The 15,902-nt window shown below is 45.2% G+C and overlaps 1 protein-coding gene across 4 annotated transcripts; it reads right to left on the bottom strand.

The window, feature by feature from the left end:
- Nucleotides 1-715: 715 nt before the first annotated feature.
- On the bottom strand, nucleotides 716-14,832 carry LOC308469557 (uncharacterized protein). 4 transcript variants are annotated; one of them, XM_080992186.1, is made up of 8 exons: nucleotides 13,719-14,832; nucleotides 13,377-13,552; nucleotides 13,139-13,259; nucleotides 10,475-10,542; nucleotides 8,138-8,258; nucleotides 6,579-7,190; nucleotides 2,221-5,503; nucleotides 716-1,491 (listed from the first exon to the last, which is right to left on the bottom strand). In XM_080992186.1, the coding sequence occupies exons 2-7, from the start codon at nucleotides 13,389-13,391 to the stop codon at nucleotides 4,557-4,559; spliced, it is 1,884 nt and encodes a 627-aa protein (XP_080848312.1). In that variant the 5' UTR covers nucleotides 13,392-13,552; nucleotides 13,719-14,832; the 3' UTR covers nucleotides 716-1,491; nucleotides 2,221-4,556. The 4 variants fall into 4 exon arrangements, with proteins under 4 accessions (XP_080848312.1, XP_080848310.1, XP_080848309.1 ...); XM_080992184.1 differs by having other exon boundaries at nucleotides 10,475-10,563; nucleotides 13,377-13,537; nucleotides 13,715-14,831; XM_080992183.1 differs by having other exon boundaries at nucleotides 10,475-10,563; nucleotides 13,719-14,831.
- Between the last annotated feature and the right edge of the window lie 1,070 nt (nucleotides 14,833-15,902).

Genomic DNA, 15,902 nt, shown 5'->3' with positions numbered 1-15,902 from the left:
AAAACATCTGGAGGGCAGAGTTTGCATGTGCCTGACCTAGTTAGTGGAGAGAGGTGAGATAGCCAGATGATAATAATAATAATAATAATCATAATCATAATCATAATCATAATCATAATAATGGATAATTTATTTCTACCCCACCCATCTGGCTGGGTTTCCCCAGCCACTCTGGGCGGCTCCCAACAGAATATTCAAAACACGATAAAACATCAAGCATTAAAAACTTCCCTAAATGGGGAGGCCACAGATGTCTTCTGAAAGTCAGATAGTTGTTTATTTCCTTGACATCTGATGGGAAGGTGTTCCACAGGGTGGGCGCCACTACCAAGAAGGCCCTTTGCCTGGTTCCCTGTAACCTCACTTTTTTCACAGTGAGGGAACTGCCAGAAGGCCCTCGGTGCTGGACCTCAGTGAACGATGGGGGTGGAGACGCTCCTTCAGGTATACAGGGCTGAGGCTGTTCGCTGGTGTTTGAGGTGAACTCATGACTCTTGGGGGCTGTCCACAACTGGAGTCTGTTCACTGGCTGAAACTGGTTTCCCACCCTTGGATTCAGCCATGAGTTAGATATTGTGCGGGTGGAGTTCTCATATAATTTTTGTGTGCATAACCAACGCAGGATGAATCAAAGTGACCAAATTTAAACTAGAAATTGTTTGCCCTGGATGACCCTAAGTCTTCTCCATAGACAGATTTTCGCAAGCAGAATTAAAATATATATATAAAATCAAGGCATCAAAGCCATTGCCTATTTTTTCTTCAGATTTCCTGTCTTTCTTTCATTCTTTGACCTTATCTCGCCTAAAAAAAATGTAAATACATTTGGAAGTAAATATCTAAATAATTCCCTTGTGATATACAGTAAGTGGGGTTCCCCTCCACCATTTGTCCTGCCTCTTATGAGCCATCGGATTTAATCGTATTAAATTTTTATTTAAATAATCCATCGATAATATAAATTATAAAACAGATTTCCTCTCAAACAGAATTATTTTAATTTTATTCACTAACAGCATTCATATGCCACCCAGTAATGTCGATCTCTGCGTAGCTTACCAAAAGCAATGCATTTCGAAATACAATAATTATTTTAAACTGTATCTCTGGTCTACTTAAAAAGGGGAAAAAAGGAGGCTTCTGAATCAGACTAAATTGAACTAACTCACAGAATCGCTATTTTTTAATCCCTGGCTCCTTTTTCGTAGTCATAAACGAAAGGGGGAAAAAACAGTTTCTGAATCAAACTAATGAGGAAGACGTAGCTTGATTTATTGTTTCAGGAGCAGGCAGCAAACACAAAATGTAAAGGCAAACCTAACGGAAAATGAAAAAGGTAAATAAGTACTGGTTTCAGGGGAAACACCAGCGTCTTACCTCCAGCCTCCTTTGGTGTTTTACAAATGGCCTGGGGTTAAGATGGGCACCAGCTGAGTCAATGAGTGAGGGGCAGTCAAATCCTAAGCATACACTCCAGAACCACACTCCAAACTGACGCAGCAAACTCTCACACCACACAGCCCAGGTCTCATAATTGTGCCGATTTAACTTTGGGCACTCAGCAGCTTCAGAAGCTTCAGAAGCGTGGAAAAACTCCATTCCAGCTTTTCACTTGAGCCTTGAGCCCTGTTCACTTCAGAGACTCCTTATCTCGGCAGCCATAAATCACGAAGCTTGCTTGGCGCAGCTCCCAGACCAATTAGGCCAGCCGGACATCAAAGAGACTCTCCCGCGGCAACGAAAAGCCTCACTTTCGCTTTTCCTCCACATACCTCTCAGCAGTCCGTCGCAGTCTTACTCTCCTGTAAGTGCCGTGAATCTGGGCCCATAACCTGTTGTTGGGATACTGCCAGGGAGATAAAGTCCATCATGGCCCCCAAGCCGTGTCCGGACGTCCATCGATCTCCCGTAGACACGCAGTATCAGCAATTAGCGACATGAGCTCCAGAAATAGCCTGCCACGGTCCAGAGCTCATGCACGCTCTATCAGCAGATAATGCACAGCAAAAGTCGCACTCAGGAGAGCATTATTTACAAGTTTTATTCAGCGTTGATCAGAACAAAGAAAACATGACTGCCTGCTTCAGTGTCTACGACACAGAGAGAAAACGAAAGCAATAGAAAACATAAACTTCCTGTGAACAGGAAATGCGCAGACTCTGTGACTCACAAAGCCTGCTCCCTTTTAAGGTGGAAAGGAAATATCCTAACAAACTAAACCTATCTCTTTCCTGGAGGAGAGACTTGGCGCGTCCCTCCCTCCTGTGGTAGGAAGGCCAGGATTCTGCTCACCTATGGGCCCTCCTTTCTCTTAAAATCTCATCACCTCCAACCTTCCCCACCCACACCTGCTCTTACCAGAAAGTTCCTTTGGTTCTCTGGCTCGCCACTGGGTTGGTTCACTGGGGGTGGGAATCCCTGGTGCCTGTGCCTTTGCAGTTCCCTCTGCCACCTGAAGCATCTGATGAGAAAGGAAAGTGCCATTCTAAATCTTGAGGTTTTGCCACTGCTCCTCCATCTCCCCTGATGTCCTCCCTCCTCACACACCAGCGGGGAAGACACTTTGTAGAGAGAATATAGGTCTGAATGGGTCACTTGTTGTGGGATGTAATCCACTGAGAGCAGTCAAGCACAACATTCCTTGTTTTCCTAGAGTGGACATGCGGTGGAATGTTTGGTCCAGCCAGTCGAAAACTTCCTGTTTCCTCCTGGCTGGAACATCCTTCCTTTGCATGTGACTAGAGGTGGGCGTGACCTTACCTGTCCAGGTAACAAAAGGACAAGGCATGTTGCCACACGCTCTCTTTTTCACTTCCTTCTTTGTTTGACCGGCTTCTAGCTTGGGCTTCTCAGCTAGCAGAGGCTGTGATCATTCCTCCATATGGTGTAGATCCACATGTATATATTTGTATCTAAGTTTGCCTTCAGGGATCCAACTGTGAACTGACATGAGTAAACAACTTTTATTGACTTTAAATAAGATTGTCGTGTGTTTATTCTTTTAAGAGGGATAAAAAGGAACTTACCAGGAACCTACAATTCAATACTGAATTATATGATAGTGAGAGGCTTACACAAGCCTGCAACCAGCTATCTGCTGCGCATGTTAAAAGGGGAATGTAAACTTTGCTAAGTAAAGGAACTTGCTAGCGCAAGTTAGGAAGGAGATTAATAAACAATATATCCTCTTCTGCCTCCCTGAACATTCCCACACATGTAGGGGACTCCCCTTCTCCCCCTTCCATCACTCCATCTGTTTTGGCTTTCTCCTCTCATTTCCCCCCAGCCTCCTCCTCTCCATCCAGGCTCCTCCCACCCATATGAGGTTATTAGGCCAAGGACTTCAGGATTATGCTCCCTGCCGCTTGAAAAGAGCGCGGTGGTCAGGACAATCTAGGCCACATTCGCACCATGCATTTAAGTAGGGCCATGGCGCTTTAAAATGGCTTCCCCCAAAGAATTCTGGGAGCTGTAGTTTCTTAAGGCTGCTGAATTCTTAGGAGACCCCCGTTCTCCTCACAGAGCTACAGTTCTCAGAGTGGCTTAACCGTAAGTCCCTCTTCAAATGTAGTTCTGTGAGGGGAATAGGGAGTCCCGTACAACTCTCAGCACCCTTAACAAATGACAGCTCCCAGGATTCTTTGGGAGAAGCCATGACCGTTGATGCTTTAAATGTGACCCTAGTCAGGAAACCACCATCCATTGATGGTATTCGTGGATTGGGAAGGGGTCACCTGACAATTCTACCTGATATCTGGGAATGGTACATACCGTATTTTTTGCACCATAACACTCACTTTTTTCCTCCTAGAAAGTAAGGGGAAATGTCTGTGCGTGTTATGGAGGGAATGCCTACGGGTGGCATGCCTACGGATTTTCCTCCTCTAAAAACTACGTGCGTGTTATGGTTGGGTGCGTGTTATAGAGCGGAAAATACGGTAGTTTGCTTGTTTATTTATTGTACAGTTGTACCTTGGTTCTCAAACGCTTTGCAACTCGAACATTTTGGCTCCCAAATGCCACAAACCCTGAAGCGGGGGGTCCGGTTTGCGGACGCTTTTTGGAAGCCGAACGTCCGACGTGGCTTCCGATTGAGTGCAGGAAGCTCCTGCAGCCAATCAGAAGCTGCGCCTTGGTTTTCGGAAGTCGAACGGACTTCCAGAACAGGTTTTGTTTGAGAACCAGGGTACGGCTGTATTTGTATCCTCATCTTTCTCTTCCAAGCAACTCGAGATGGTCTATACAACAAGGTTTTATCCATTTCATCCTGCTAACAATCCTGTGAGGTAGGTTAGGCTGACACGACAATTGGTCCAAGGTCACCGGCAAGCATCATGGCTGAGTATCCATGTCCAAACCAGGCCAAGCCCAACACTCTATCCGGTACATTTGGCTCTCAAGTACAGCAAAAGGGTTTGAAGTTTGAGTGAAAATGCCTTTTTCCAGGCACCTTCCCTTCAAGCTCTAATTGTAGAATGGATCTCACCATTTGCAGTTATGCGACAGGGTTTATCAAGGTTTCCCTTTCTTTGCTTTAGCCCAACACAGCTGGGACTTCACTGATTCGCTCCAGGACTGTAGCCACTGCCTTCTAGACCTACAGAATTGGGGGCAAATGGGTCACTCTTAATGGTTACAGCCGCAATGGGCAGCTGATAGCTTTCTCCAATGAGATGGGACATCTTATGTTGAATAAACTGCTTGCTACCGCTGAAGTTTTTCCCGCAGTCCGGACATATGAACGACGTCTTCCCCGCGTGAATTCTCTGATGTGCGACAAGGTGCGAACTCACACGAAAGCTTTTCCCGCATTCGGGGCACTGGTAAGGTTTCTCTCCCGTGTGGATTCTCTGGTGGATCATAAAGTGGGGTCGCTGGCTGAAGCGTTTCCCACACTCCAAGCACATATATGGCTTCTCTCCCGTGTGAATCCGTTGGTGAATCACTAGGTTCATTTTGACGCTGAATTTCTTCCCGCAGTCAAGGCACTCGTAAGGTTTTTCTCCCGTGTGAATCACTCGATGTTTCGCCAGGTGAGAGTTCCGGCTAAAGGTTTTCCCACAGTCGGAACATCCATAGGGTCTGTCGCCTCTGTGGCTCCTCTGGTGCCTCTTGAGGGCTGAGTTCTGAATGAACCTGTTTCCGCAATCTGGGCAGACGTAAGGTTTCTCTCCGGTGTGTATTCTCAGGTGGTTAACCAGATGGGAACTGTACTTGAAGTTCTTTCCACAGTCGTGACATACGAGTGGCCTCTTAACCCTAGCGGGCCTTGTCTTTATCGTGACATCTTTCTGAGATATGAAACTACCTGTTCCAGAAACGACTTGATCCTGGGCCTGCTCTGAGGGGTTTCTCTGCAAGCTTCCCTGGTTCCGAATCTCTTTTTCCACTTGAGGATTGTGAGGGGAAACTCGTTGTAATGCCCTACAAAGTATTCCAGGTGGTTCTAATGGCTCACAAACTTGCTGCTGAGGCATCTTCTTCTTGCTCCTGCAAGGTATCCCTATAGGATACGAAGAAGAAAAGGTTAAGGGAGAGAATGTAAAATGTAGGGTAGAAACTGCAAATCCCTAAAACAGGGGCAATCTGTGTGCCAAGGAGAGCTGAGAATTGTTAGGAGACCCTTATTCCCTGAGAGGGTTACAATTGCCAGAGTTCCCTGGGAAGAAGAATTGATTGTTAAATTACTATGGGAATTGTGGCTCCTTGAGAGGCACAGGGGGTCTCAGGACCCTTAAGAAACTACAGCTCCCATAACTGTTTGGGGGAAGCCATAATTGTTTAGAGTGGTATTTTAGTGCTTAAATATATGGTGTGCACGTGACCATAATGCATGTGAAGTCCTCTGTGTGGGAACTGCAGTCAGAAAGTGCTAGTTGGTGCATGAAAGGGTTAAGACAGCGGAGCTGGATTCCTAGACACAGCTAGGTCATGCCCTCTCTTCTCTGACAAGGGAGGAAGTGAAGCCTTCTCTTCCTGTTCCATCTCTCTCCTCACCATGTAACTGACAAAGGAAGACGTGTCTAAGCTTTGCTCCAAGCTTAGAGCATGAGTCTGAAGCTATCTTTTTGTATTTTCTACCTATTAGTATTCTGCATGTGTTCTCCTTGGTGCCACTTGGATAAAGGCATGAATGTGACCTTTGAAACGTTTTGTAAGGAAAACATTTTAAACTTACTTAACACTGCGAGAGAGTAGAAAAGGGACAAAACTCCTCTGTTCATTGCCACAGGAGTTTGCAAGCAGACAAAATGGGATAAAAAGGTTTAACAGCCTACATTTAGCCACACTATACCGCTGCTTGACTTTTATGAGTTTAAACTCGGCAGCTGAGGGCTTTCTCCTGCTGAAGAGTGAGTTTAGCCCCACATTTTGAATCCAGGCACCTGGCTGGATTCTTTTGTTATTTACCCCATGCTTGTGGGTTACAGGATCATAATATTTTCTTTCCATGATCTGGACATTCTCTAGTGAGATATAACACATCAGTGAATCAATTTTGTTATAACCCAAAGGAGATTGATTAACAGGCCTCAGGGGACAACATATGAATGGGACAGTTAACCACACTTCCCTACCAATATGAATTTTCTGATGTGTAATAAGGTTGGAGCTTTGGTTGAAGCCTTTCCCACAGTCAGGGCACTTGTAGCATTTTTCTCCAGTGTGGATTCTCCGATGCCGTATGAGGGCCGACTGGTAAATGAAGCTTTTCCCACAATCAAGGCACGCGTAAGCCCTCTCCCCGGTGTGGATTCTCTGATGTTGAGTGAGTGCTGAGCTCTGACTGAATTTTTTCTCACAGCTGAGGCAGGCGTAGGGTTTCTCCCCGGTGTGGATCCTCTGATGCTGAGTCAGGGCTGAGCTCTGATTGAAGCTTTTCCCACAATCGTGGCACTGGTACGGCTTCTCTCCCGTGTGGATTCTCAGGTGTGCAGTGAGTGCCGATTTGTGACAGAAGCTTTTCCCGCACTTGGGACAGGAATCCTTCCTTTCTCCCATGTCGACCGGATGACATTTTGCAGCGCTGATGCTCCCTTTGAACGGGCCCGTTTTGCCCAACTTCTCCACTGGTTGTTTCTCCTCCTTGTGACAGGGATTGGGACTTGGAGATTCCCTTTCTCGGGAATATTTCAGCAATCTCCCACAAGGCTCCGTAGATTTAAGGTTTCCTTGTTGATAGCAAACACCTGCAAAGAGAGAGTCTGGACATTAGGCAACATGGTGGAACTAACAGCAGAAAAGGAACAGCAAAGTCAGGTTTTCTCTGCCTTCACCTCTCTCCTTGCACCTGCCTCAAATCTGCTTTGGATGTTTGGAGGACCCCTAGGAATAGATTTAGGGGAGCAGGCAGAGGAGGTGGGGGAATTTCCACTGCACAGCCAAGAGGAATTGTGCCAGCAGAAGCCCTTTGTTGGCTACCATCCTCCATATCGCCCTTAAAAATAATAATAATAATAATAATAATAATAATAATAATAATTTTATTATTGATACCCCGCCCATCTGGCTGGGTTTCCCCAGCCACTCTGGGCGGCTCCCAACAGAACACTAAAAACAGAATAAAACTTCAAACATTAAAAACTTCCCTAAACAGGGCTGCCTTCAGATGTCTTCTAAATGTCGGATAGTTGTTTATTTCTTTGACTTCTGATAGGAGGGCGTTCCACAGGGCGGGCACCACTATCAAGAAGACCCTCTGCCTAGTTCCCTGTAACCTCACTTCTCACAGTGAGGGAACCGCCAGAAGGCCCTCAGCGCTGGACCTCAGTGTCTGGGCTGAACGATGGGGGTGGAGATGCTCCTTCAGCTATACTGGACCGAGGCCATTTAGGGCTTTAAAGGTCAGCACCAACACTTTGAATTGTGCTTGGAAATGTACTGGGAGCCAATGCAGGTCTTTCAAGACCGATGTTATGTGGTCTCGGCAGCCGCTCCCAGTCACCAGTCTAGCTGCCACATTCTGGATTAATTTTAGTTTCCGAGTCACCTTCAAAGGTGACAAACACCCAAGGCAGCATTCACAATCCCCACCATTATCAATAAAGCTAAAAAGTAGCAGAGAAAAACAAATCCAGTTTAAGATGCCAGGGCTCAAGTGTTTAATAAGGGAAGAGACAACAGGCAGGATACTTACTCAGTGAAGCCCAGCCCTCGTAATTCTCCCGCATGACGTCCCAGTAAAGCGCTCGCTTGCTTGCATCCAGCAAGGCCCACTCCTGCTGGGTGAAATACACAGCCACCTCCTCAAAAGCCACCTGCATTTTAAAGGGTTGGTACATGTATATATATATATATATATATATATTATATACACACACTGAGAGAGCCAGTGTGGTGTAGTGGTTAAGAGCGGTGGACTCGTAATCTGGTGAACTGGGTTCGATTCCCTGCTCCTCCACATGCAGCTGCTGGGTGACCTTGGGCCAGTCACACTTCTCTGAAGTCTCTCAGCCCCACTCACCTCACAGAGTGTTTGTTGTGGGGGAGGAAGGGAAAGGAGAATGTGAGCCGCTTTGAGACTCCTTAAAGGGAGTGAAAGGCGGAATATCAAATCCAAACTCATATATATATATATATATATATATATATATATATATATATATATGTTTTTAGGAATTCCTCCTCTGCCACCACCCACAATTAAGATTCTTTTTCTTTGTTTCCACCCTCTCCCCCTGCATCAAGAATCTCAGCACAGGGCTAATTTCAACAGCCTTTTAAGAAACTCCTTCAGTTGATACCTTTCGTGTTGTTGTTGTTGTTGTGTGGAAAATACTAATAAAAATTATTTTATTTTATTTTATTTTAAAAAGAAACTCCTTCAGTCCTTGGCATTGAAAGTCACTTCTGCTGCCTAAGAAGCCCATCAAACAGCTTGTTTCTGCAGATCTGAAACAGGTCTACGCTTGTAGTGCAGAGATACCTGTATAGACCTTAACTGACCTGGCATGTGGAAAACTCCCTTCCTGTGTTCCTTTCACCAGCAGGCAAAGACTTTTTTTTTGTTCCAGTAGGCCTTTGGTCACTAACTGGCATATGAGGCAGGATGAGTGCTATTCTTAAAAAAAGAAGACTTTGAAAATGTTTTCAGTGCTGTTTTCAATATTATTGGGGTTTTTTTTTACTACAGTGGTACCTCAGTTTCCGAATGTAATTTGTTCCGGAAGACCTTTCGAGTTCCGAAACATTCAAAAACCGAGGTGCAAAGGGCGGTCTGCAAATTTAATAGAGAAAATTGAGAAAGTATGCACTCAGCAGAAGCCGTTCGACTTCCGTTGCGTCTTCAAAAACAGAAGCATTATTTCTGGGTTTATGGTGTTTGAGTTTTGAAACGTTCGTCAACGGAGTCGTTCGAAAACCAAGGTATCGCTGTATTTATATCCTTGTGTGCTTTCAGTTGCATCTGCTTTAACTTGTGAAAGTGTTGCAGCCACAGGATAATCATCTCCCCCGTGGGGAAGGTCCCGGGTTCAATTCCTGGTGTCTTCAGGTAGAGCTCTGGAACGTTCCTCCCTTAAGCCCTGGACGGCCTCTGCCAATCAGCATAGATGATATTGAGCTAGATGAACCAATGGCCTTACTCGGTATAAGACAGTCTCCTAGCCTCCTCCATCTCCTCACAACTACAAATCCCAGAGCGCTTTAGGGAAGCAATGACATAAAACAGTAGAAATCTGGGTCAGGACTGCAGCATATACAATACCCTAAGTTCTCAACCAGGCTGCCCCTGGTCCCTTGCCTTCTTTCACACAGGTGAAAAGGAAATAATGAGGCACCCATTTTCTTTCAACACTTGCGTATTTCTCTCTCTCACACACACACTGTCTTACAATTTAGAATATTAATTTAGACCTTAAAATATCAGTGACTTCCCTTCTTCTCTTTCCATAGTTCATTTTGCATAGCATAAATTCCAGCATATTTTATATAAACCAAACCATTCAGAATTCCATTGTTTCTTCCATCAAAACTTATTTACACTGTTGAATTTATCTTAATGCTGCCAACGTTTTCAAGTATACACAATTATCCTTCATATATTCAATAAACATTTTCCAATCTTCTTTAAGCAAAGGTTCTTCTCGTTCTCTTATTCTATAAGTTAAGATCCGCAACAGTTTAAGTTGCCATTCTTCTTTAGATGGGGCCTCGATCATTTTCCATTTTGGGGCAAACAATTTATGTATGCCACCGTAGTGGCATACATAAATAACCATTTTTGACACCTGGGAATTTCCATCTGAATTATCCCCAACGAAAAGGACTCTGGGGTTTTTTGGAAAGGTGCTTTTAAACATTTCCCCCCCCAATTCATTATAAATTATTTCCCAATACTATTTTACCCTTTTACAGGTCCACCACATATGAAAGAACATAACCTCAACCTCATCACATCTCCAGATGTAGATGTTATACTTGAATATTTCCTGTCCACTTCGTGAAACAGGCCCACCTGCAGATTCCGGCCTACCTGGGGAGTTTCCACGGTGACAGGAGAATGGGAGGGTGCCAGAGGAAGCCAAGATGAAATCCTGCCATCTGTTGGAGTGAGGAGGACACCTGGAGATTAGAGAAGAGCCGTCTGTCTACACATCATGCCTCATGACTTTGCTCCCCACTCGCTTTCTTAAGGAAACACCTCCATGAGACCAAAACCCTGCAGTAGCATCCTGCCTCTACCTATCAGACCTAGATATCAGACCTAGACCCTAACCCATTCCAAAGCAGTTTGAAGGGGCTTGGCACATACAACCTATGGCAGGCATAGGCAAACTCCGGCCCTCCAGATGTTTTGGGACTACAACTCCCATCATCCCTGGCTAACAGGACCAGTGGTCAGGGATGTTGGGAACTGTAGTCTCAAAATATCTGGAGGGCCGAAGTTTGCCTATGCCTGACCTATGGAGTGTCCTGATTTATAGGCGCAAAGGAGGGTTTGTGAGGGTGGTTTGGTGGAGGGATACCAAAGAAGGGTGTCAAAAACATCAGGGAGATCCGTTCCAGTGCTTTATTAGAAGGAAGTGTAGACTCACAACACAGGACTCAGCTACCTTCGTAAAGAAAAAGCGCTTTATGTGTGTTATAACACTGTGACACACCAGATGGCGCTGTGGAGTCCTGTCTTTCGCCAAGGTGATTTCCCTTTGCAGAGTTTACAACGCGTTTAACCGAATCGCTTTTTTGATGTGTCTAGATCCAGTCACAGCATGGAGAGCATTGCTGCCTTTACAGACCTGGGATGGACACCACACCAGGGAGAAAGTGCCATGACTCATCTGCACCTGGGAAAGCTTTTATGCATTACTTATACCAAGACAGCATAAGCCAATAGGGCCAGGACCTCCCATTGATTCACCTGGCAAGGAAGGCATAGGTGGCAAGACTCCAAGTCTTACGGATAACTCCCCACCCTAGATATAATAGATAATAACCGCGCGTCTCAGGCCCACAGATAAACATGGCATCAAAGCAAGCCAATTGGCATATATCAAGGCAAGTGAATAAACATATGTGAGCTCATTCTTGCAGCAACTACCAATTAGTCTCGGGGTTATCTTGACTACCAAGATGGCGTTCACAGACTTTCTGGAACATTTGCATCTACACATGGAAAAAAGCTATTCCCAAATATTCCATCACAAACCAACACGGCACCTAAAACAGCATGGGGGCTACACAGAGAGCAGAGCAAGTGTCGTTCTCAAAAGCTGTGGTTGCCAGACAGATTTTGCATCCACACTGTGGGTGTCTCCCAATGCAAACCCCGTAGTTTCTCTGACACCTAAGAAGGATTGCAGATTACCTCCTTTGGGGAACTGTTTAGCACTTGGGAGCGCTGCTGCAAAGAGGGCAAAAGCTCAGCTTCCTCACTCACACAAACCATGATGGATTCTGCAGGTGCCCATGAGCAAGAAAAACATAGGCTTGCCGGGTTGGCGGTTCGAATCCACACAACAGGGTGAGCTCCCGTTGCTCTGTTCCAGCTCCTGCTAACCTAGCAGTTCGAAAGCACGCCAGTGCAAGTAGATAAATAGGTACCACTGCGGTGGGAAGATACATTTCTGTGCGCTCTGGTTTCCGTCATGGTGTTCTGTTGTGCTAGAAGTGGTTTAGTCATGCTGGCCATGTGACCCGGAAAGCTGTCTGCGGACAAACGCCAGCTCCCTCGGCCTGAAAGCGAGATGAGCGCCGCAACCCCATAGTTGCCTTTGACTGGACTTAACTGTCCAGGGGTCCTTTACCTTTACCTTTACCTTTACCTAGGCCTTCTGATTTAAAGTGCATAATAAAAAAGGAAAACTCTGTCTCCACAGATCATCATCATAAAGATGATCCTTTCTGCCATCAAATGCGCAACTATGATTGGCTTATGCCTATTGTTTATAACCTATCCTGAGCCTTAATAATAATAACAATTGTATTATTTATACCCTGCCCATCTGGCTGGGTTTCCCCAGTCACTCTAGACGGCTTACAGCATATACAAAACATAGTAAAACATTCCTTACAATCAATTCTTCAGCGATCAGCCTTCTTTATGGAAGTGAGAGCTGGACCATAAAGAAGGCTGATCACCGAAGAATTGATGCTTTTGAATTATGGTCCTGGAGGAGACTCTTGAGAGTCCCATGGACTGCAAGAAGATCAAACCTATCCATTCTGAAGAAAATCAGCCCTGAGTGCTCCCTGGAAGGACAGATCCTGAAGCTGAGGCTCCAAAACTTTGGCCACCTCATGAGAAGAGAAGACTCCCTGGAAAAGACCCTGATGTTGGGAAAGATGGAGGGCACAAGGAGAAGGGGACGACAGAGGATGAGATGTTTGGACAGCGTTCTCGAAGCTACCAGCATGAGTTTGACCAAACTGCGGGAGGCAGTGGAGGACAGGAGTGCCTGGCGTGCTCTGGTCCATGGGGTCACGAAGAGTCAGACACGACTAAACAACAACCACAATAGGAATGAGTGTAATATTGTATTAACAATATTAATGTATCGCTCTGGTGTGTTTTAGAACATCCAGAGAGATAAAGAACCGGGTTTCTTTTAACTTGTTTGCTGGATCCTTGAAAAAACAACAACACAATCCTGCATACATCTGAGAAACCCAAGCTTTTAACACTAAGCAGAGCACTTACCGAGTGAAGTCAGGTGCTCGTAGTTCGCCTGCATGACATCCCAATATAAGGCTCTCTCATTCGCATCCAGCAAGGCCCATTCCTGCTCAGTGAAATACACAGCCACCTCCTCAAAAGTCACCTGCATAGTACAGAGTCAATAGCTATCATTTGTAACCATCACAATCCCGTTTTCTTTCCACTCTTGTGTTTTTATTCCCCGAGCCAGAGTCCAGCCCTCCCATAGAAAACTGCCTACCTGGGGAAGCGCCATGATGCTTGATGAATGGGGCAGTGCCAAAAGGAAGCCAAAACGGAATTCTGCCGCCTCTCAGGGTCAGAAGGCTTCCTGGAGATTTACCACCCGAGGCAGCTGCTTCAGTCTGCCTAAGGGTGGGGCTGGCCTTGGTGGGGCTTGTACTCTACCCTGAGTTCCTAAAGGCAGGATAAAAAGATGTTAAATTGAGGAAATGGATAAACAAAAGGCAGAAATCCTTAAAGAAATGCAACTAGAGAATAGAAACAAGGCACACACATTATTACACTATTTCCTCCCCAAATACAGTTTTGTCTGTATTGATGTGAAGAAGATGCTACTAACCAGAGGTGGGAAATATGCAGTCCTGTTACTTTTCACAGCTCCTTTTTGCACCAGAAGCTCAGCCCTTCTGTTTTACCTATGCCTCTTTTCATTCAAAATCACAGCTACAGAACCCAGGGGAGTTTTCGGTCTGAAGCAACAGGGCACCCCTCCTCCTTCCTGGCTGCAAAGAAGGCTGGCCGCTAAGAAGGTTCTTGCAAATCCCCTTTTGGAAGGTGCAGCCGCTGCCTCAGCTAAACCCAGTTCCACCTCTGCCTGCAGAGCAGGGTTGTGTGAGAAGAGAGGGTTGCCTCTCTTTCCTGCTTTGCAAACACCAGAGCCCTCTGCTGTCAATGTACAATCATGGCACTGGTTGTGAGGGAATTTGCTTTTGACAGCCCTCCTTATTTTTGCACTGGCTTCTGAAATGGGTGGAGGGTGGTTGCCTATTTGTTTAAATTTAAAATGTACACACTCTTTCCACCCACCTAGAGTGTAAGATGGCTTCTTCACATATGTAAATGTCCCACTGATTGTCTTCATTCATTCAGTCATTACTGCACCAGAACAGCTGCAAATGAAACAGATTTGGCAGTATTTACTATCTGGCTAGGCAGCTCTGACTTGGGGGGGGGGGAAGGGGGGGAAAAACAAGAGATCAATGCAACTACAATACCAGGAAAGATGCTACAGCAAATTATAAAGTAGCCAGCCAGTCTGTAAACATCTTGAAAACAATGCTGTGATTAGTAGAAGCTGGCATGGATTTGTCAAGAATTCTGTCTCCCTCGCTCTCTTTTTAAAATTAGGTTACTAACCATTTGAGGAAATGCTGAAAACATAGGAAACCCGCACTTTCAGGGGAGAAACAAAAGTTGTCCTGTAGTTTGATTTCCAGAGTATATATAAATTAATAATGAAATGAAAAAACTTACAATGCCCAATTAAAATGACCCAGGTTTGCATTTGTTCTTGTGACTGATTTCTTTTAATCATGCGTTAAATGCTGACAGTCCTGATTAAGGGAAGAACTTTCAAAAACACCTTCTTTCTGGAAAGATCTTAAAATAGTCAAGTGCAATTTATGGTCTTTTCTAGACACCTTCCAAAGTATTCACACCAGTATTTGCACCGCTGATTTGGGAATCAGTGGACACACATTATCAACAATCCATACCTATCCTGTCATTTCTTGTGAAATACTGCATTTTTATGGGATGTCCTATTCCATTATTATTATTATTATTATGCTATTTATACCCCACCCATCTGACGGGGTTGCCCCAGCCACCCTGGGCGGCTTCCAACATATATAAAAACATAATAAAACATTAAACAGTAAAAAAAACCTTCCCTATACTGTACAGGGCTGCCTTCAGATGGCTCAAGGTCACATAACTCCATACCCTCCAACATTTCTCTGATGAAAAGAGGGACATTATATTATTATTTCACAGGTGTCATGGATTCTTCATCTGTCATGGATGCTTTAGCTGAGATTCGTGCAATTCAGGGGGTTGGACTAGATGACCCTTGGGTCCCTTCCAACTCTAAGATTCTATGATGATGATGATTTTACTATTTATACTCATAAAGGTAAAGGGACCTCTGACCATTAGGTCCAGTCGTGGCCGACTCTGGGGTTGCGGCACTCATCTCGTTTTATTGGCTGAGGGGGCCAGCGTACAGCTTCCGGGTCATGTGGCCAGCATGACTAAGCCGCTTTTGGCGAACCAGAGCAGCGCATGGAAACGCCATTTACCTTCCTGCTAGAGCAGTACTTATTTATCTACTAGCACTTTGATGTGCTTTCGAACTGCTAGGTTGACAGGAGTAGGGACAGAGCAAGCTCACCCCGTCGCGGGGATTCAAACTGCCGACCTTCTGTTTGGCAAGCCCTAGGCTCTGTGGTTTATGTTAAGTTGTGGGTGAACATATCAGACGACATAGCGATTCTTCGAACAGCTCTTGTTTATTCACAGGCCAGAACAGAACTGAACGGTTCAGCCAGCCTGCTTATATAGAGCTCCACTAGAACACAACAGTAACCACTTTCTGTAACTATCCAATCACTGAACGTCACTTTCAAGCCCTTATTTGCATATGTGGACCTGAGTGAAAACTATTTACAGTATCCCCCTGCTGGCCCAGGGTGAGAACTTCAGTACATAACAGCTTAACCCACAGCGCCACCCTCGTCCCATA

Source organism: Podarcis pityusensis (assembly GCF_964106645.2).
Source record: "Podarcis pityusensis genome assembly, chromosome: 2".
Classification (NCBI taxonomy): Eukaryota; Metazoa; Chordata; class Lepidosauria; order Squamata; family Lacertidae; genus Podarcis; species Podarcis pityusensis.
Note: the sequence above shows the minus strand (reverse complement) of the source record. Positions and strands in the feature narration are given on the sequence as shown.

Bases quoted from the DNA above. Each gene is read 5' to 3' on its own strand.
- LOC308469557 (XM_080992184.1), bottom strand. The intron at 10,564-13,138 runs GTAAGTGCTCTG...TCTAATCTCCAG, and splicing joins CGAGCACCTGACTTCACTCG to GTGTCCTCCTCACTCCAACA. The intron at 8,259-10,474 runs GTAGGCCGGAAT...TTTAAAATGCAG, and splicing joins TCACCGTGGAAACTCCCCAG to GTGGCTTTTGAGGAGGTGGC.